This window comes from Podarcis cretensis, assembly GCF_951804945.1.
Source record: "Podarcis cretensis genome assembly, chromosome: 13".
Lineage (NCBI taxonomy): Eukaryota > Metazoa > Chordata > Lepidosauria > Squamata > Lacertidae > Podarcis > Podarcis cretensis.
In genome coordinates, this window is record NC_137182.1 from 53,529,806 (window position 1) to 53,551,976 (window position 22,171).

General features: G+C 45.7%; 1 protein-coding gene and 1 long non-coding RNA gene across 2 annotated transcripts in view; one reads left to right on the top strand and one right to left on the bottom strand.

Moving 5' to 3' along the window:
- Window positions 1–14,182: 14,182 nt before the first annotated feature.
- Window positions 14,183–14,532, bottom strand: LOC307202361. The gene is made up of 2 exons (XR_013832849.1): window positions 14,393–14,532; window positions 14,183–14,345 (listed from the first exon to the last, which is right to left on the bottom strand). It is a non-coding gene; the product is annotated as an uncharacterized lncRNA (long non-coding RNA).
- SLC2A4 (solute carrier family 2 member 4) overlaps window positions 14,342–22,171 on the top strand; it is a 55,630-nt gene continuing 47,800 nt past the window's right edge. Inside the window, exon 1 of the mRNA XM_079951956.1 lies at window positions 14,342–14,713. Within this exon, the coding sequence (XP_079808082.1) occupies window positions 14,669–14,713 (45 nt within the window). The 5' untranslated portion in view covers window positions 14,342–14,668. The remainder of the gene's footprint in view (window positions 14,714–22,171) is intronic.

Consider the following 22,171-nt stretch of genomic DNA (forward strand, 5'->3'; position numbering starts at 1 on the left):
GAAAGCTTATTGTAAGCAATTAACATCACTAGCAAGGATGGCTGCGGACTTGTAATGGGAAATTTTCTACCTTTCTATGTTTATTGAAATTTTGAGTCATTTTGTAATGAGTGCAATTAGAAGCGGAAAACACACAAAATACAATGATATAAAGGTTCATTTGGAAAGCCGTGAGGCGGGAGGGAAGGAAGGCAGTCGGTGGGCTCTAGATCAGGCTTCCTCAACCTCGGCCCTCCAGATATTTTTGGCCTACAACTCCCACAATCCCAAGCTAGCAGGACCAGGGGCCAGGGATGATGGGAATTATAGTCTCAAAATATCTGCAGGGCTGAGGTTGAGGAAGCCTGATCTAGAGTGCCAGGGAGGTAAAGTGGATAATGATGATGTGAATATATATAATTAAATGGAAAATAAATAAAAATTTGTTGTTGTTGTTGAGTCGTTTAGTTGTGTCTGAGTCTTCATGACCCCCTGGACCAGAGCATGCCAGGCACTCCTGTCTTCCACTGCCTCCCGTAGTTTGGTCAAACTCATGCTGGCAGCTTCGAGAACACTGTCCCACCATCTCGTCCTCCATTGTCCCCTTCTCCTTGCACCCTCCATCTTTCCCAACATCAGGGTCTTTTCCAGGGAGTCTTCTCTTCTCATGACATGGCCAAAGTCTTGGAGCCTCAGCTTCAGGATCTGTCCTTCCAGTGAGCACTCAGGGCTGATTTCCTTCAGTATGGGGAGGTTTGGTCTTCTTGCAGTCCATGAGACTCTCAAGAGTCTCCTCCAGCACCAGAATTCAAAAGCATCCATTCTTTGGCGATCAGCTTTCTTGATGGTCCAGCTCTCACTTCCATACATCACTACTGGGAAAACCACAGCCTTAACTACACGGACCTTTGTTGGCAAGGTGATGTCTCTGCTTTTTAAGATGCTGTCTAGGTTTGTCACTGCTTTTCTCCCAAGGAGCAGGCGTCTTTTAATTTCGTGGCTGCTGTCACCATCTGCAGTGATCATGGAGCCCAAGAAAGTAAAATAAAAATTATATATAAATAAATAGAAAGTAAGAAAGTTCTTCCTGGTGTTTTAGATGGAATCTCCTTTCTTGTAACTTAACATTCTTAGCAGCAAACTCCATTTCATTCCTGCGATGATACTGTAGACTTAATGGAATTTAACATGCAAAACTGAACATGCTCAATGTATTGTTTTTCTTAATCTGGGTTGGCAAACAGCTTCCTGTTTGACTTTCTCTAGCGTAACAGGAACGTTGCAATTGCAATGCATGGAATGATGACGTCGGGGCGAGGAGAGGAAATGTTAAGTTTATTTACCTAAAACCCACCTATTCCGCCAAGGCTGGAATACTGCGTTTTCTTAGCTCTCAAAAGCACATTTTGCACGTGGGGGAGAAATACCATTCCGCCTCCAGGTCGCTCAGGTACCCACTAGTATGAGTTTGGGGAAGGAATCCAGTCCGGGATTTCCAGGCGACCCACTCACCTGCGCCCAAGGTGCCGCTTTCACAAGGGCGGGGCAGCGTCTAAGAAAACCCGGCCTGGATCTCGACCAGAATCGGGGCGCCAGATTCAGCCAGTAAAAGGTGCAATTCTCCAACAAGGCCAGTAGATGGCGACCTTGCCGCAGCTCTGCCGGAGGATTCTCAATATTTTTGGCAATATTTGCAACCATTCACAGAGGGGGCGCTGTTGTATTTGTGGATAGCGAACCTGATAGGATCGGGCGCACGTCCACAAGCTGAGAGTGAAAGCGTTTTAATGATCCAGTGCTGGATTTACGTATAAGCTAAACAAGCTATAGTTTAGGGCCCCACTCTCTTGAGGCTCCAAAAAATGTAAAGGGGGAAAAACTGGATGTACATTTCCAAAATATAAGATAAAAAAGAAATGAAATAAAACCTACAGCAACAGGGTTTTGTGTTGTGTAGGCTCCTAGGATGTCAGTCAGAGGTCCCGCCTGCTCCCTAAAATATCACTGGTTTGCTCATTTCTTGGGAGAAAAGCAATGGCAAACCTAGACAGCATCTTAAAAAGCAGAGACATCACCTTGCCAACAAAGGTCCGTACAGTTAAAGCTCTGGTTTTCCCCGTAGTGATGTATGGAAGTGAGAGCTGGACCATCAAGAAGGCTGATTGCCGAAGAATGGATGCTTTTGAATTCTGGTGCTGGAGGAGACTCTTGAGAGTCCCATGGACTGCAAGAAGATCAAACCTCTCCATTCTGAAGGAAATCAGCCCTGAGTGCTCACTGGAAGGACAGATCCTGAAGCTGAGGCTCCAATACTTTGGCCACCTAATGAGAAGAGAAGACTCCCTGGAAAAGACCCTGATGTTGGGAAAGATGGAGGGCACAAGGAGAAGGGGGCGACAGAGGACGAGATGGTGGGACAGTGTTCTCGAAGCGACCAGCATGAGTTTGACCAAACTGCAGGAGGCAGTGGAAGACAGGAGGGCCTGGCGTGCTCTGGTCCAGGGGGCCACGAAGAGTCAGACACGAGTAAACAACTAAAGAACAACAACATTCTGCTATTTATAATTATTAGTAGTTTGCGCCATATATTTACACCTATTATTATCTCATGTTATAGCAAGTTTCCCGACACTAGATTATGAGTCTTGGTAAATTGTGTTTCTAAAGGAACTTTTGTTATTGCCAAATGCCAATGTGTTTGCATTATTAAGTTTGTTATGAATGAAAAATCATTATAAGAGCTTAATAATTCTTTAACTATTAATATACTTCTTCTTAATTATATTTTACTATTAATATGCTTCTTCTTAATTGTTTTTCAGTTCAACAATTACTTTGATAAAATACATATATTGTTATGTGCAAATGGCTTTAGGTCCATAAATGACCATATAGCATATATTCAACCCAAAAAAGTCGAGGGCAGTACATTCAATCTTGCGAGGGTAAAAGCGCGTCTATGTTTCAGAATTGCTAGGTTATGCAGATAGGGTGCCCGAGAGTCGAAATGCGAAGGTGGAAAATAAGTCATACCATGAGCAAAATTTCCTTATTGTGGCCAAGTTGTTCTGACGCTCGATATCATTTCGGCGCTGACAAATTAGACAGTTTGCTTTACTAAAACCCAAAGCGAGCAGCTGTTGTGGGGATAAACCACAAGAGTGAAGTTTCTGATAGACAGTTTTAGCTCTTGTGACAATCTTGCAGAACTAGGGATATTAGACTGGGGGGGATTTGAGTTTGGGTGAAGCCCCAGACGCCAGCATGCGATTTCTGTTCACTTTCAACGTTTCTCCAAGTGCGGTCGCGCCATAGATCTGTCTAGTGACATGGTGGCGGTTTTGTTTCCACTAGGACTTGGAGCACTTTGAAACTGAGCAGAAATTAGGACTGGAATTGCCCAAAAAAGAGGTTAGACTGTTTTTGTATGCCACTACAGCGCCACTGTAGGGACGCGGGTGGCACTGTAGGTTAAACCACAGAGCCTAGGGCTTGCCGATCAGAAGGTCGGCGGTTCGAATCCCCATGACGGAGTGAGCTCCTGTTGCTCAGTCCCAGCTCCAGCCAACCTAGCAGTTCAAAAGCACACCAGTGCAAGTAGATAAATAGGTACCGCTCTGGCGGGAAGGTAAATGGCGTTTCCATGCGCTGCTCTGGTTCGCCAGAAGCGGCTTAGTCCTGCTGGCCACATGACCCGGAAGCTGTACGCCGGCTCCCTCGGCCAATAAAGCGAGATGAGCGCCGCAACCCCAGAGTCGTCCACGACTGGACCTTAATGGTCAGGGGTCCCTTTACCTTACAAAATTACTAGCCAAAAATTGGAAATACCAACAATAGAAGAATAGCAGATGAAGATGTTAGACTTTTTGGAGCTAGCCGACCTGACTGGAAGAATCCACGATCAGAAAGAAGAGGAATATCAAGAAGAATGGAAGAAATTCAAAGACTATTTAGCCAAATACCGTAACATAAGATAAGCAGAATCACTTGAAAGTACCAAATAGGCCTAGGATTAGAGTAAGAATGAATTACCGTATTTTTCGCTCTATAAGACGCACTTAGTTTTTGGAGGAGGAAAACAAGAAAAAAATATTCTGAATCTCAGAAGCCAGAACAGCAAGAGAGATCGCTGCGCAGTGAAAGCAGCAATCCCTCTTGCTGTTCTGGCTTCTGGGATAGCTGCGCAGCCTGCATTCGCTCCATAAGACGCACACATATTTCCCCTTACTTTTTAGGAGGGAAAAAGTGAGTCTTATAGAGCAAAAAATACGGTATAAAATACTTTGGACTTAGATAATAATGAAAAGTAAAGAAGACAGTAAATTGAAGGAGTTAATTTTATTAGAAATAGGATATTGGAGAGCTGTTACAAGGTGATTCAATGAAATTCATTAAGGGGGGATTAGAGGAAGTCACTTAACAATGAAAAGTAAATTAGGTCTTAAAGAAACAGGTGTTTATATGTTTGCTTTTGCTTTTTAACATTGTAATGTTTCTCTTTTTTCTTTGTGTGTTATATTTGTTATAAATTTGGAAAATCTATTATTATTATTATTATTATTATTATTATTACTACAGTATTTCTTAAAGAAACTGAGCAGAAATCGCATGCAGGCGTCTGGAGCGCATGTATATTTTGATATCTTTTCCCGTAAGACAAGGGATCTGGAGTTGAGGCACATGAAACAGAGACTCTCACATGGGACGCACGTGTGTTGTTGTGGTCCAGCCCTTTGCGATGGTGCCACACACACCCACACACCCGTTCCTCTGAAACTAGAGGATGGCAGAGACACCTGTTCCAGCTACATCCAAGGATGAGATCTGGTGGATTATGACTTCAGGGTCATTTGAGGACTTCAGGGACCTACGGGGCATATATTATTGTTGCTGCTGCTGCTGCTGTTATTATTTAAATGTCTAGCCTGCTTTCCTCCTGAAGCAGCAAAACAGAGCAATCGGAAATAAAATTAAGAATGTCTTCAGAACTTTACGGCCAGGCAATTTCCTTCTTCTCTTTTGACAACGTCCGGAGCCTGCAGTTCAGCTGCAGAGTGTCTGCTTGGCGTGAAGAAAGCGGCAAATTTAATCCCTAAATAGGGCTGCGAGAGATTCCTGCTCTGAAATCCTGGGGTGCTGCTGCCAATCAGTGCAGACTGAGCTGGAAGAAGAACCCCGATGTTCTGGCTTTGCAGAAGGCAGCTGCCTACGTCATTGTGATTGTTGTTCAAAGGTAAATAAACTCAAATTAAAATGACATTTGAAAAGCCGAATCTGCTAAAATGCAGACAATAGAAACAGCATATACCGTATTTTTTGCTCCATAAGATGCACCTGACCATAAAGGTAAAGGGACCCCTGACCATTAGGTCCAGTCGCGGACGACTCTGGGGTTGTGGTGCTCATGTTGCTTGCTTTATTGGCTGAGGGAGCCGGTGTACAGCTTCCGGGTCCTGAGGCCAGCAGGACTAAGCCGCTTCTGGTGAACCAGAGCAGCGCACGGAACACCATTTACCTTCTCACTGGAGCGGTACCTATTTATCTACTTGCACTCTGATGTGCTTTTGAACTGCTAGGTTGGCAGGAGCAGGGACCAAGCAACGGGAGCTCACCCCGTTACAGGGATTCAAACCGCCGACCTTCTGATCAGCAAGCCCTAGGCTCTGTGGTTTAACCCACAGCGCCACCCACATCCCAATACGACGCACCTAGTTTTTAGAGGAGGAAAACAAGAAAAAATATATATTCTGAACGAAACAGTGGATGTATGATTTTTGTGGTGCAGGCTGTAGCCATGGACATGCTATGTGATCTGATGATGAATTTGGGGTGACCCAATGCAAAAATCCTGAGGATCCATGGGCTTTTACCTCCCCCCTCCCAGGCAGCCTCCTTTATCTCTAGCATCCCTCATCTCCCTCCCTGATCGCTTGCCGATCAGCTGCTTCCTTTCAACACTCCCTTCCCTCTTTTCAAAAAAAAAAAAAAAAAAAAAAAAAAGCACGATCTGCTTTTCGCCCCTGGGCAATTCAGCTCAAGGGACCACACATTCGCTCCATAAGATGCACAGACATTTCCCCTTACTTTTTAGGAAGAAAAAAGTGTGTCTTATGAAGTGAAAAACATGGTAATAAAACCTCTTCCTTTTTGCATTCTGCAAACCTTACCCTATCCCACAAGAGCAGACCAACTGAATGACTGCAATGGATTGCATCTTTCCAGTCGGGTTGTGTTGTTGTTTAGTCGTTTAGTCGTGTCCGTCTCTTTGTGACCCAATGGACCAGAGGACGCCAGGCCCTCCTGTCTTCCACTGCCTCCCGCAGTTTGGTCAAACTCATTCTGGTAGCTTCGAGAACACGGTCCCACCATCTCGTCCTCCGTCGTCCCCTTCTCCTTGTGCCCTCCATCTTTCCCAACATCAGGGTCTTTTCCAGGGAGTCTTCTCTTCTCATGACATGGCCAAAGTCTTGGAGCCTCAGCTTCAGGATCTGTCCTTCCAGTGAGCACTCAGGGCTGATTTCCTTCAGAATGGATACGTTTGATCTTCTTGCAGTCCATGGGACTCTCAAGAGTCTCCTCCAGCACCAGAATTCAAAAGCATCCATTGTTCAGTGATCAGCCTTCTTTATGGTCCAGCTCTCACTTCCATACATCACTACTGGGAAAACCAGAGCTTTAACTATACAGACCTATGTTGGCAAGGTGATGTCTCTGCTTTTTAAGATGCTGTCTAGGTTTGTCATTGTGTATAAATATTAAATTATTATTATTACATATAATAAAGCCTCTTCCTTTTAGCCTTCTGCAAACCTTACCCACAAGAGCAGACCAACTGAATTACTGCAACTGATTGCATCTTTCCAGTCAGGTTGTACTTTTTTCCAAAGGTTGCAGGATGAAGCCTGCCATCTTGGCAGTTCAGAACGCCTGCCCATGACACCCTGCGGGAAAGACTTCCTAAAGGGGTTGTGCCAATCACGAGGGCCTCCGTGTTCCCAGAGAAAGGTAAGCGGCTGGCTGACCCTTCAGACACAGAGGCCACGAGATCCCACATGCCTCCCACTGAGTTCTTGACATTTGACGGCTCTGATGGATGATCGCGGTCTAAAAATACAGGCCCTGGGCACCGTCGCAACCTCGTGTGGCCAGTATCACTCCCCTCCCTCTGGCACAAGAGGCCCTTTTTGCTGCCTACCCCTCCTCTCAACCAGCCTGCAGCCATTCATTCCGTCTCCCAAATCATAGAATGCTTGGGAGGGACACCTGGGGGTCATTTAGCCCAACCCCCACTCCAATGCAGGAATATTTTGCCCAACGTGCTGCTCGAACCCAACAATTCCATGTTCTACCAACTGAGCTTTGTGATGAACTCATCGTTTCATCATCCGTTTGTTAAATCCGTCCCTCGCTTTACCTCGCCCAAGGAAACCAAAGTGACAGCAATCAAACAATTGCTTAATGGTCCTAAGCTAAAGGTAATGGGAGCCCTGACCCTTTAGGGGTCCAGTCGCGGACGACTCTGGGGTTGTGGCGCTCATCTCGCTTTATTGGCCGAGGGAGCCGGCGTACAGCTTCCGGGTCATGTGGCCAGCAGGACTAAGCCGCTTCTGGCGAACCAGAGCAGCTCACGGAAACGCCGTTTACCTTCCCACTAGAGCGGTACCTATTTATCTACTTGCACTGGTGTGCTTTCGAACTGCTAGTTTGGCAGGAGCAGGGACTGAGCAATGGGAGCTCACCCCGTCGTGGGGATTCGAACCACCAACCTTCTGATCGGCAAGTCCTAGGCTCTGTGGTTTAACCCACGGCCATCCACGTCCCTGCTACCCTGAGTAGTACTGAGTTAAAAGAGGAATGCAAATGGGTAAAATTGATGGTAGTTGCAGCCAGACAGGTTATAGTGAGTAATTGGGAAAATGCAGAAGAGCTAGGAGTGAACCAATGGAGGAAAAAAACTGAATAATATTAAAATTTGAATACTTAACTGTGAAGATACATAGAAGGAAAGGGTTTAAGGTCAGTGAGAAAGAGGAGGATTGGTTTGAGAAGATATTGAATTATTTGAGCAGGTTTGAACAATTTGGGGCAATTAAAATGTTAAAAGTTAAATAAACCTTGTGGAGGGAGGAGTGTTAAGGTACTGTATACAGAAGTGTACATATAGTTGATTTGAATACGTTGTTATTGAATAATATGTACATTATTGAATATTGTATACCCAATGTATCAGCCACCTGGGGGAGTTCACTGTTTGTGTTTTGGTGGTTGGGAAAATTTTTTTAAAAAAAATTAAATTGTTTGATTTTTTGCTGCTGGTTTTCCTCCCCACCTTGCAGAAATAAAAACTTCAGAAGGTAAGACGAGCTTGCTGGATCGAGGCCATCTGGCCCAGCGTCCTTCTCTCACACTGGCCAGCCAAGGGAAACCTGCAATCAGGATTCGAATACAAGATCCCTCTCCCCTTATCTGCCTCCAGCTGGGAAGGCAGAGCATAGCAGACATCCCATAGTGGTCTCCTCCTCCACGAATTTGTCCAACCCAATTTTAAAGCCATTGGGATTAGTGTCCCCCCACTGGCTCTTGTGGCAGGGAGTTCCGCAGATTAACTTGTGAAGAAGGGCCCTGCCCTGGATCTTCCAACAGCCAGCAAGATTCGAAACCAGAGCCTGGGGGGGAAAGGTCAAGGAGAGGTGCCTCTGAGCACGTGCAGAGATCCAGCAGCCTCTGGATTCGAGGCCTGCGGCAGCGGCAGCCATCACAGCATCCTCCTGCAGCTGCTATCCGCCTCAGCCAGCCTAGCCAATAGTCAGGGATAATGGGAATTGTAGTTCTTGACGCCTGGCGGGCACCTTGTTGGCTAAGCCTGACCCGGAGCTAAACTTTTTATTTTCTGGTTTTACCTCCTTCCTGCCAGCAGAGGGAGCTCACATCCCAAGGGACCCGATGACATTGGGAGCCAGATCTTTTCAGAACCATGACCTAAAAGGTCATCCAGCCCAACCCCGTCTTACTGACCAAGGGAGAAAAACTGTCCCTGTCCGGAGGTTAGCTGGATATCGTCCCCTGGAATCCTGGCTTGGCCTTGCACACCTCACACATTGGAACCCATCCCTTGACTAGAACTGGGCGCAATGGGAACTGTAATCCAAGGCAGTTAGAGGGCACCTCGTTGGGGAAGGTTGGCGTGCAGGTTTTTAATTGGCAAAGGGTGTCCTTTCCCAGCAATTCCAGGAGATGCCGAGGGACTAGACCTGGACTCTTCTGCACTCAAAGCAGGTGTCCTGTTCTTTTTTTTGTATTTATGCTCTCCCCAGGGAAGTTTGTTTGGCACCTTCATTATACACCTTTATTATGCATTTTGTGGTTTTATATTTTGATTTTATTCTGTGAACCACCCTGGTGGCATAAGGCAGTATACAAATTCAATAATAATAATAATAATAATAATAATAATAATAATAATAGTAATAATATATGCCGCAGGAAACCTCAGTGGAGTTTACAAAAAGACTAAAATGGTTATAATTATTAATTAAAAAACCTGAGCATTCATTAAAACCAGCAATAAACTGAAAACGTGTCAGCGTTCCACGTACCTAGGCAGGCGTGTCTAAACAAAAAATGCTTTTTATTATTATGTATTATTGATTCCAGCATCTTAAAAAGCAGAGACACCACCTTTCCAACAAAGGTCCGTATAGTTAAAGCTCTGGTTTTCCCAGTAGTGGTGTATGGAAGTGAGAGCTGGACCATAAAGAAGACTGATCACCAAAGAATGGATGCTTTTGAATTCTGGTGCTGGAGGAGACTCTTGAGAGTCCCATGGACTGCAAGAAGATCAAACCTCTCCATTCTGAAGGAAATCAGCCCTGAGTGCTCACTGGAAGGACAGATCCTGAAGCTGAGGCTCCAAGACTTTGGTCACCTCAGGAGAAGAGAAGACTCCCTGGAAAAGACCCTGATGTTGGGAAAGATGGAGGGCACAAGGAGAAGGGGACGACGGAGGACGAGATGGTGGGACAGTGTTCTCGAAGCAACCAGCGTGAGTTTGACCAAACTGCGGGAGGCAGTGGAAGACAGGAGTGCCTGGCGTGCTCTGGTCCAGGGGGCCACGAAGAGTCGGACACGACTCAACAACAATTATTGATTCCATGATTCAAGAAACGTAAGGAGATTCTTCGCTAAAAGGGTGTCCATTTCAAATCCCTTTGGGAGTCCCAGAGGTGATGGATGTCTGCCATATACAAAGAGGTTCGGGTCCAAGAGAATGCCAGCATGGCTGAACAGTTGCGTAAGTCCAATCCACCACCACCCCTCCACCGGCAGAGAAACTGCCCCCTTTCCCCATCCTGGCTCCCTAGTGGGTTCTTCAAACCCACACAAAACCCTGCACCCACTCCCCCCCCCAGGGGCTGGGGGAAGCTGGCCAGAACCTGCTGAGAGACGGGAACTGTAGCTTGCGGACTATTTTCGGAGGAGCTGAGCCGGGTGCCAGCAGTGTGTGACTCGCGTCTGCTGGGGAGGGGGACGTCCCTGGGGAGGGAGGGGTGTCTGAAGGACATCAAGGTTTCTCTAAAGGCCACCCAAGGGGACAGCTGACACGAGACTTGGGGGGGGGGGAGAGAGACAGGGAAGACCTTTTCCTCTCTCACCCCCCCCACACTTTCCCTCTCTGGCTTTGAACTCAAGTATCAGGTTGCTTCCTCGCCCCCAGGAGAGAGAGAGAGGCCTGAGGATTGTTGTGACGTCAAAAAAAAGCCACAGGCCAGTTATATCTTTATGAGCGCTGGCCAAAATGTCACAGAGGGGCAGAGAAGAAGAAGGTTTTAATGGATCTAAGCGTGAATTGCAGGCAGTGCTGGATTTATGGATAAGCCAAACAAGCTATAGCTCAGGGCCCCACTCTCTTGGGGGCCATAGCTGTCAACTTTTCCCTTTTCTTGCGAGGAATCCTATTCGGAATAAGGGAATTTCCCTTTAAAAAAGGGAAATGTTGACAGCTATGCTTGGGGCCCCCCCAAAAAAATTTCAAAATATAAGATAAAAAAACAAAGAAAATGAAACCTGTGTTTGCATTATTAAGTTTGTTACACTGGTACCTCGGGTTACAGACGCTTCAGGTTACAGATGCTTCAGGTTACAGACTCCGCTAACCCAGATATAGTACCTTGGGTTAAGAACTTTGCTTCAGGATGAGAACAGAAATCGTGCAGCGGCAGTGGGAGGCCCCATTAGCTAAAGTGGTGCTTCAGGTTAAGAACAGACCTCCGGAACGAATTAAATACTTAACCCGAGGTACCACTGTAGTATAATAATAATAATAATAATAATAATAATAATAATAATAATAATTTATTTATACCCCGTCCTCCTCAGCCAGAGCTGGGTTCAGGGCAGCCAACACCAGTAAAATTACAGTAAAAACATAATGTGGGGGGCGGGGACCAATTTAAAATACAGGTTAAAATGCAATTTAAAATGCAGCCTCATTTTAAAAGTAGCCCATTTTAAGTTAGAGCCCATTTTAAGTTAGAGCTTAATAATTATTTCACTACAGTGGTACCTCGGGTTACATATGCTTCAGGTTACACACTCCGCTAGCCCAGAAATAGTGCTTCAGGTTAAGAACTTTGCTTCAGGATGAGAACAGAAATCACATGGCAGCGGCGCGGTGGCAGCAGGAGGCCCCATTAGCTAAAGTGCTGCTTCAGGTTAAGAACAGTTTCAGGTTAAGAACGGACCTCTGGAACAAATTAAGTACTTAACCCGAGGTACCACTGCACTAATATACTTCTTTTTAATTGTATTTCAGTTCCACAATTACTTTGATAAAATACATATTTTATTATGTGCAAATGGCTTTAGATACCTATTAGGTCCATAAATTGCCATATAGCATATATTCAACACATACAAAAAGGTGAAGCTAAGCTCTGATGGGAGTTGTAGTCCCAGACATCTGCTTGTTAACCAATAATTATAATAATTTATTATTTATACCCCGCCCATTTGGCTGGGTTTCCCCCAGCCACTCTGGGCGGCTTCCAACAGAACATTAAAATACAATAACCTATTAAACATTAAAAGCTTCCCTAAACAGGGCTGCCTTCAGATGTCTTCTAAAAGTCAGATAGTTGCTTCTTTCCTTGACATCTGGTGGGAGGGTGTTCCACAGGGCAGGCGCCACCACCGAGAAGGCCCTTTGTCTGGTTCCCTGTAACCTCACTTCTCGCAATGAGGGAACCATGAGAAGGCCCTTGGAGTTGGACCTCAGTGTCCGGCAGAACGATGGGGGTGGAGATGCTCCTTCAGGTCTACTGGGCCTTTGAGGCCGTTTAAGGCTTTCAAGGTCAGCACCAACACTTTGAATTGTGCTCGGAAACATACTGGGAGCCAATGTAGGTTTTTCAAGACTGGTATTATGTGGTCTCAGGGACGCGGGTGGCACTTTGGGTAAAAGCCTCAGCGCCTAGGGCTTGCCGATCGAAAGGTCGGCGGTTCAAATCCCTGCGGCGGGGTGCGCTCCCGCTGCTCGGTCCCAGCGCCTGCCAACCTAGCAGTTCGAAAGCACCTCCGGGTGCAAGTAGATAAATAGGGACCGCTTACCAGCGGGAAGGTAAACGGCGTTTCCGTGTGCGGCTCTGGCTCGCCAGAGCAGCGATGTCACGCTGGCCACGTGACCCAGAAGTGTCTCCGGACAGCGCTGGCCCCTGGCCTCTTGAGTGAGATGGGCGCACAACCCCAGAGTCTGTCAAGACTGGCCCGTACGGGCAGGGGTACCTTTACCTTTACCTTTACCTTTACCTTAGGGCTTTCAAGGTCAGCACCAACACTTTGAATTGTGCTTGGAAACATACTGGGAGCCAATGTAGGTTTTTCAAGACTGGTATTATGTGGTCTCAGCAGCCGCTCCCAGTCACCAGTCTAGCTGCCGCATTCTGGATTAGTTGTAGTTTCCGGGTCACCTTCAAAGGCAGCCCTACGTAGAGCGCATTGCGGTAGTCCAAGCGGGAGATAATCAGAGCATGCACCACTATGGCCGGACAGTCTGCGGGCAGACAGGGTCTCATCCTGCGCACCAAATGGAGCTGGCAGACAGCTGCCCTGGACACAGAATTGAACTGCACCTCCATGGAGAGCTGTGAGTCCAAAATGACTCCCAAGCTGCGCACCTGGTCCTTCAGGGGCACAGTTGCCCCATTCAGGACCAAGGCATACCCAAGTTTTTTTGGGGCCCCCAAGAGAGTGGGGCCCTAAACTACAGCTTGTTTAGTTTATACGTAAATCCGGCACTGCATATACCACGTTGCCTCTAAAAATAAAAGCAATAGGTAACAAAAAGCAGAGTGCAGGAGACATGTGACGCAAAGCGCTTTTCCTGGGCGCGACTCTTCCAGCCATTAGGAGAAGCGCTTGCCCTTCCCACGCCCTTGAGAACCGGGGAGCCAAGGGGACATCTAGTCCAACCCCCTGTAAAGACGGTGGGCTTCCTTTGCGCCCATTTTACGGAGAGGGACCACTGAGGCGCGTCCCTCGATTTCCCCCCTTTCGCGACCCCGTCCGGGGAGCCAGCCAGGAGCTGCTGCCCGCCCCGCCGGGCCTGGTGCCAGCCCAGCCAGCCAGCCAATGGGAGCGGGCGGGGCGGGGCGGGGCGGGGGGGGGGCGTGCTGCTTGCTTTGCCCCCTGCCCAGCCCAGCCCAGCCCTGGCCAAACTGCAGACCTGCCAGCCGCCCGGGAGCTCTTTCCACGAGGGTCTCTCGCCCAGTCCTCCTTCCTCGCGGCTTTCTCCTTCCCCTCTTCTCTACATCTCTCTCCTCCTCACCCCGATTTCCCTGCTCTTTGAAGACCCTCAACTAACTTTCTTTCTTTCTTTCCCTCTTTCCCTCTTGCCCATCTCGTCTCCCCTCTGTCCTCTCTTTGGAATTATTCCTCTATCTCACAATTTCACCTTTCCTCTGCTTCCTTGACACTCCCTCTCTTTCCTCCCTTATTCTTTCTTTCTTTCCTTCCTTCCCTCCATCCGTCTGTCCTTCAACTTCTTTCTTTCTTTCTTTCTTTCTTTCCTTCCTTCCTTCCTTCCTTCCTTCCTTCCTTCCTTCCTTCCTTCCCTCCATCCGTTTGTCCTTCACTCCCTCTCTTTCCTCTCTTTCTTTCTTTCTTTCTTTCTTTCTTTCCTTCCCTCCATCCGTCTGTCCTTCCCTCCCTCTCTTCCCTCCCTTTCTTCTTTCTTTCTTTCCTTCCTTCCTTCCTTCCTTCCTTCCTTCCTTCCCTCCATCCGTCTGTCCTTCACCCCCTCTCTTCATTCTTCCTTCCCTTCCCTTCATCCGTCTCTTATTCCATCAAACTTTCCCCTCTCTCTTTTTCACCTGTTTCTCTCTGTCTCTTTTCACCTGTTTTCTCTCTCTCTCTCCACCTGTTTCCCCCCCTCTCTTTCTCTCCCTCTCTCCCTCCTTTCACCTGTTCCCCTCTTCCCTACTTTCCTCCTCTCAGAACATTTCTGGACTCCCCCTTTTTTTGTTTTCAATCCTTATTATCCCCCCACCTCCAATCCCCGCCTTGACCTTGACTTTGGATTTAAACTCATTTCCCCAAAGAAGAAGGGCCGGCCTTTAAGCGAAAGAGAAGTCGACTCTCTGCATCATCTCCATCAGGATTCGAACTCGCCACAGCCCCGGGCGCCGCTGTAGAGATGCCGGCTGGTTTCCAGCAGATACGGAGAGAGGACGAGGACGAGGTAAGTGTTGGGTTGGGGGCCTGGAGAAGAGAAGACAGTGGGTGGTGGGGTGCTGAGAGGGTGCTGAGACCCAAAGCTCAAGGAGACCCATAGATTTGGGAGCACATTTTAGGGGGTTGTTGCTTTTTCTGGGGTTGCTCAGAATATTCCATCGCCAACCAACGTATCTTTAAATGCCTCCGAGTTGTGACTTGAAATTAAGAGTTGGGTTTCACGCCGGATCATGCAAGCAACTATTTATACCCCATAGTTCAGGGTGTCCCTGTGACTGTGAAATGAGGGTCATGTTTACTCAGAGGTTAAGCCACGCTGTCTGCAGCGGGGCGTCTCCCCAAGTTGCTTTTCACCCAACTGCAGCTCTCAGACGCTTCCAGAATAGATGCTGACGCGTTCGTCGCAGCGGGTTGGTTTGAATGACCCTCAGGTGTCCCTTTCTGACTCCACAGCTCTGTAATTCTATGGCGAATGCTCCTCGCACAAACAAGTTCTTTGCAGTGTCTGGGGCTGATTTATCGCAATTTCTGTTCAGCTTCCCCTTCCACCTGGTTCTGCTTTTGCCCACCCAACGATCTCCCTGCAAGACGGACCTCTGATCTGGGAAGAGAGGCAGTCTTAGTTTTCAGCCATAGAGGCAGCAAGGGAATTGGGCCCTGATTTCACCTCTAGGGATTTTTGAGCTTCTGTATCATTCCACTGAAAACATTGCCTCTGAGCATGTGCAAAGTGCCTTTTGCGCCGAGCCTTGTTCTTTGCAGAATAACCACGCCTAGAAGACGCAGAAGAATGACAGGGCTTGTGGGTTCCAGGAATGGATGAGCCCCATGGGAGGGAGGGCAGAACACAGGCCTCTTGCAAAGAACCCGAGCCGTTTTTCACGTTTTCAAAATGGTGGGTTTCTAGACCTCATGGAGTTTCGGGAATCGAGCCACCGAGCCGTGTTTGCTAGCAAAGTTTTTAACGCTCAGTGGAGAAACCGGATATTTTTTATGGGACGTGTAATGGATTGTCTTCTTTGGGGCACACCCGTTGTGACCCATTGCAGCCTGGAAGGAATAAAATAATAATAATCGTAGAGTTGAAACGCGCCCAAAGGTCATCTAGCTCAACCTGCTGAAATGCAGGAATACCCGGAGTACTTCCTTTTGTTTGGGGACAGTCTCCACGCTCGGGTGCCAGGTTGCAAGGAGCTGTGTCCGGCCCAGCTCCTTTCAAGTGGATTTCGTTTTGCGTGCTCGGGGTCTGAGTGCGAATCGTGCCCCTTTGCCAACACAGGCCGGATCCCTTGATCGCGAGGAGGGAGCGCAAAAAGCTGCGTTATACTACTCCAGACCAGCACTCTGATTCCTTGCAAAAGGCGTTGAGAGGGGTTATTTAGCTGCGAATCCCAAATCCAGGGGGCTGGACTGGATGTCCTTAGGGGAGCCCCTTCCAACTCCCCCATTCTGTGATTCTTTGGGAAGCATGCTGCCTCCGAGAATACAGACATCATGGCTCCAAGACTTTACCTTCTTTTAATGCTATCCGAGTTGATGCCATTGCTACGTCTCTCGGGAGCGAGCGCGGCAGCCGATCTATGCTCTGTGTGTAGCTTGGCTCGCTTACACGAGCAACGCAGGGACACAAAAAAGCTGTTGTGCACTGAGTTGGATCTATCTCAGTGTTGCCCGCACTGACTGCCAACAATTCTTCAGGGTTTGGGGCAGGGGATAATGCCGGATGCTCTGTCACTGAGCTGTAGTCAGACCAGATGAAAAGAAAAGAAAAGAAAAGAAAAGAAAAGAAAAGAAAAGAAAAGAAAAGAAAAGAAAAGAAAAGAAAAGAAATTTATACCCCACCGTCCCCAGCCAAGGCCGGGCTCAGAGCGGCTTACAAGCAATAATAAAAACAAGTTGAATGATTACAACTTAAAAACAAAATTAAAATACAACATTAAAATATTGAAACATTAAAATATTAAAATGTAGCCTCCTCGCAGGAGGAGAAGGAAAAGAAAAAAGAAAGAGAGGGAGGGAATCAAATTGACTCCAAGCCAAAGGCCAGGTGGAACAACTCTGTCTTACAGGCCCTGCGGAAAGAAATCAGATCCTGCAGGGCCCTGGTCTCATGAGGCAGAGCGTTCCACCGGGCTGGAGCCAGTGTTGAAAAGGCCCTGGCTCTGGTTGAGGCTAATCTGACTTCCTTAGGGCCTGGGACCTCTAAGGTTTTGCTATTTATGGACCTTGAGGCTCTCCATGGGGCATACCGGGAGAGGCAGTCCCGTAGGTACGAGGGTCCTAGGCCGTGAAGGGCTTTAAAGGTCAAAAGCAGCACCCTAAATCTGACCCTGTACTCCACCGGGATCCAGTGCAACTGGTAAAGCACTGGGTGAATATGCTCCCATGGCAGGGACCCCGTGAGGAGCCTCGCTGCAGCCTTCTGCACCCGCTGGAGTTTCTGGGACAGCTTCAAGGGCAGCTCCGCGTAGAGCGAATTACAGTAGCCAAGCCTGGAGGTGACCGTCGCATGGATCACTGTGGCCTCAAAGCAAGATTCTAGTCCTCATATTTCTGCGTGCAAGGCTGAAGGTCGGTAGGAATGCGGGAAGTTGATATTCCTGTTGTCCCTGAAAGCCCTGCGGCTCTCTCTCTGTCCCACATTATCTCACCTATTCCCCCAGCTCTGCAGGAATCTTTTCGCCCAGAGTGGGATTCGAACCCTGAACCCCAAGATTCAGAGTCTACCGACTGAGCTATTTTCGTCTATCTTGACTTTCCAGACATTTTTGCTATTCCCCCAGGGCTAGGTTTATTGTTTTGCCTTTTTCTCATTCTGACCTTCTTTTTTCTAACCATCCAGTGTTGTATACACATTTTAAGAAAAGCATGCATTTGTGTATGCAAACGAAGCAAAATTTGCATAATTAAAACCGTTCCCAAACGGCTGGATTTCTTCAGCGTTCTCCCCGCTACTTGCCCAATTATGCCGTTCTGCTGAGAGAAACGCCATCAAGCCACCGCGGTAATTATAATCCCCGAACCAACCTGAGTAGCTATTTAGGAATTTTAATTGCTGTGGGTGTTCTTATGGGAGGCAGCACGAACGAACCCATCCCTAACGTTACATTTGCTGCTGCAATTCTTAGGTCAAGCCGCAACACACCCTCAGCTCGCCTGCGTTACTAACTTGCAAAAACTTGACCTTCAAATGACCCTGTGGAGTAGGCCACTCTTGCGCCCATTTTGCAGATAGAAGGGCTGAGGCTCAGAGAGAGACAGAAAGACTTGCCCTAAGTTGCATGGGCTCAACTCTCTTTTCCCTTCTAAGCCAGGTGCCATTGGACTAGAGACCAAAACAGGCAGGAGAAGCAATGCACAAATAATAATAATAATAATAATAATAATAATAATAATAATTTATTTGTACCCCGCCCATCTGGCTAGGTTTCCCCAGCCACTCTGGGCGGCTTCCACAGAGACCAAAAATACACTAAAATGCCTTTATACCTCTACTTTTAAAAGACAACTGAAGGCGTCCCTGTTTACTGAAGTTTTTAATGTCTGATGCTGTATTGTTTTTAATATTCAGTTGGAAGCTGCCCAGAGTGCCTGGAGAAACCCAGCCAGATGGGTAGGCTATAAATAATAACAAATTATTAATATTATTATTATTATTCAGTTCCCTGCATTCTACCCTCCATCCAGGAAGCACGATCAGACCACAAGGGCACATCTCAGCTGCGAGCCGATTAATAATAATAATAATAATAATAATAATAATAATAATAATTTATTTTATTTGTATCCTGCCCTCCCCAGCCAAAGCCGGGCTACTAACAACAGGTTAGTGTCCATAAAACCGCACAGTCAATTAATTAAAATATATTCTAATAATAATAATATCGGTAAATACTGGGGGGTGTTAACTGGAGAATATAAGCAGCGATAGGGGTTCAACTTGGGACTTATAAGGAGAGCGGGAAACTGGTTTTGGAAACGGTTATCAATTGATTTGGCTGTGATTAGTAATAACTTGGAAAATCAATAGAAGTAATTGGCAAAAAATGGACTGTGTTTTCTGCCTTGGGCTGGATGAGTTGGGGGGGTCTCTTGGAAGCATACAGTTCTATGATTCTGTGACCCCAGCCTGGAAAGAAACATGGAAGGGACTTAGGGTTTGGGTGAGATGTTTGCGGGAAAGTGTGTCGCCCTGGGAGAGTCTTGAGGGCCGTTAGAAATTTTTGGAGGGCCACAATTGAGGTTTTTGGGCCTTGCTCTCGACGCTGATGCAGACAGCAAACAGTGCCCCATATCTATCTATCTATCTATCTATCTATCTATCTATCTATCTATCTATCTGTCTGTTTCTTTCTTTCTTTCTCTCTCTCTCTCTCTCTCTCTCTCTCTCTCTGTCTCTCTCTTTTCTTTCTTTCTTTCATTTGTAAATATTTTTTATTGATCAGTTTCCACCATATGATCACATACGTTATGTTTTCTCTTTCCCCCACCCCACCAAGGGCTTCCCGCAGCTCCTCCCCCTGATTTCTCTTCCCATATTTTCTCTGCATATTATAAAATTGTACATCTCCTTACATATCCATCCGTCATGTTATTAACCAATAAATGTGTGTATGCTTATTCAAAACTTGCCAAAGAGTCCAGCTCATTTTGTTGCCTTTTCAAATAGTTTGTAAAAAGTTCCCATTATCCTTATCTCAATTATCCTTATCTTGCAATTTGTAAATTAGTTTGGCCAATTCTGCATAATTCATCAATTTTTCTTGCCACTCTTCTTTCATTGGGGTTTCCTTGTTCTTCCATCCTTGTGCTATCAAGACTCTTGCCGCTGTTGTAGCATACATAAATAAATTCTTTGTTTTCCTCGGCAGGTCTTGTGCTACAATCCCTAACAGGAATGCTTCTGGTTTCTTTCCACAAATGTCATTTTAAACATTTTTTTCAATTCATTGTATATCATTTCCCAATTTTTTAAACTTCTCTACACTCCCACCACATATGATAAAAAGTCCCTTCTTTTTCTTTACATTTCCAACAAATGTTTGAGCCGGTTTTGTACATTTTTGCTATTTTTCTTTCTTTTTTAATACCTTTATTATACATTAATTAACATTAGTTGACACATATAACTTATACTATTTAACTTCAACAATACATATAATACAAACAGGACACACTACACACTTTGCAACACACCTTAAACACTAACTTCTGAGTCTTCTCATTTTACCATTTACCATTTTGTTAATCTGTACACAATTCATTTTTATTTTTTTAGCTTTCTTATCAAGAAAATTCTGTTATGTACTCTCTTTATATTTCAAGATTCATTCTAAGTGTGCCAGGAGTTTACCATGATCACAATAATTTTTAAGGTATTCTTTAAACATTATCCAATCTTTATTAACTTTCTGTACTAAATTTCCTCTTAATCTCCCTGTCATCCTTGCAAGTTGTAAATAACTGATGTTATCAGTTCTTTTCCTGTTCTTTACTATTAAAACCCTAGCTGCTGTGGTTGCGTACATGAAAAGAAGTCTAAGATTTTTCTTAATTTCCGTGGACGTAATTCCTAATAAGAAGGCCTCAGGTTTTTTTGTGAATGAGAATTTGAATATCTTTTTATGTTCTTTATATATGGTATCCCAAAATTCTCGCAATTAGCGCCCCATATGTAGTCCCTTTTCAATAGGCTGGTTTGGGCCCAGAATGGGTCACATCTGTGCAGGGTGGATAAAAATCCATGATTAAAATAAAAATAATATTAAAAAATCAGATTTTAAAAAATTTAAATCAGATTTTTAAAATAAAATGCTTTTGGAGGAAAAATCGTTCTAAAGATAGTTTAGACAGATTAGAGAACTGGGCCAAAACAAACAAGATGAATTTTAACAGGGAGAAATGTAAAGTATTGCACTTGGGCAAAAAAAAAAAGAGAGGCACAAATACAAGATGGGTGACACCTCGCTTGAGAGCAGTACATGTGAAAAGGATCTAGGAGTCTTGGTTGACCACAAACTTGACATGAGCCAACAGTGTGACGCGGCAGCTAAAAAAGCCAATGCAATTCTGGGCTGCATCAATAGGAGTATAGCATCTAGATCAAGGGAAGTAATAGTGCCACTGTATTCTGCTCTGGTCAGACCTCACCTGGAGTACTGTGTCCAGTTCTGGGCACCCCAGTTCAAGAAGGACACGGACAAACTGGAACGTGTCCAGAGGAGGGCAACCAAAATGGTCAAAGGCCTGGAAACGATGCCTTATGAGGAACGGCTAAGGGAGCTGGGCATGTTTAGCCTGGAGAAGAGGAGGTTAAGGGGTGATATGATAGCCATGTTCAAATATATAAAAGGATGTCACATAGAGGAGGGAGAAAGGTTGTTTTCTGCTGCTCCAGAGAAGCGGACACGGAGCAATGGTTCCAAACTACAAGAAAGAAGATTCCACCTAAACATTAGGAAGAACTTCCTGACAGTAAGAGCTGTTTGACAGTGGAATTTGCTGCCAAGGAGTGTGGTGGAGTCTCCTTCTTTGGAGGTCTTTAAGCAGAGGCTTGACAACCATATGTCAGGAGTGCTCTGATGGTGTTTCCTGCTTGGCAGGGGGTTGGACTCAATGGCCCTTGTGGTCTCTTCCAACTCTAGGATTCTATGATTCTATTTAAGTTACATTATAGTCCAAAGGCTATTCATCAGGAAATAAGGATTTGTTTAAAGTTTTTTCATGTCTGCTAAAACTCAGTCTAAGTTGTTATTTTTTTTAAAAAAAAATTGTTTAACCACATCAGTTAACAAACATGGATACGTATGCTACAATGTTATTGCTTTAGTTAAATAAATTGTTTAAACTGTTATTAAGGGAATGATTGTTTTTCTCCTTCCAAAAAAGCACAGCAGAAAAGTTGTCCAAATATAAAGAGTTAAATTATCAAACCTCACAATAATTTCATAATTACCTGTCAATGTATTTCTAATAGTAGAACCAAATCAGTAATTTCTGATATAACTGTAAAAACTACTCTGAAGATTTATTATTCCGAAAATGAAACTTTCATCTGGTTGGTAAATATTAAGATTATCCCAGCAAGGATGGGTCTTTCTGTTAAATAAAAAAAAGATTTAAATCGGGTCTTACTGACTCGTGATTTAAATTGATTTGATTTAAATCAGATCCATCCTGCAGCTGCGGAACTCTGCACGTTCTCTTGCGCAGAGTCTCCTGCAATTGTCTGTCATTCTGATGCATGTGCAAAGCAGAACTACCTTCTGTGACATCACGGAAAGCACACGCGTGTGCCGAGCGTGGCCCGGAGCTGCATTGCTAAATTCAAATTTTGTGGCCGTGCAATAGCTGCATCGCATCCAGCAATTGGCATTTTGCTACCTAGCAGGGAGACAGGATCGCGTCCAAGTCGCCTCTATCATTTAGCTCATGCGCAAACAAGCGCGCTTTGCACCGATCTTTC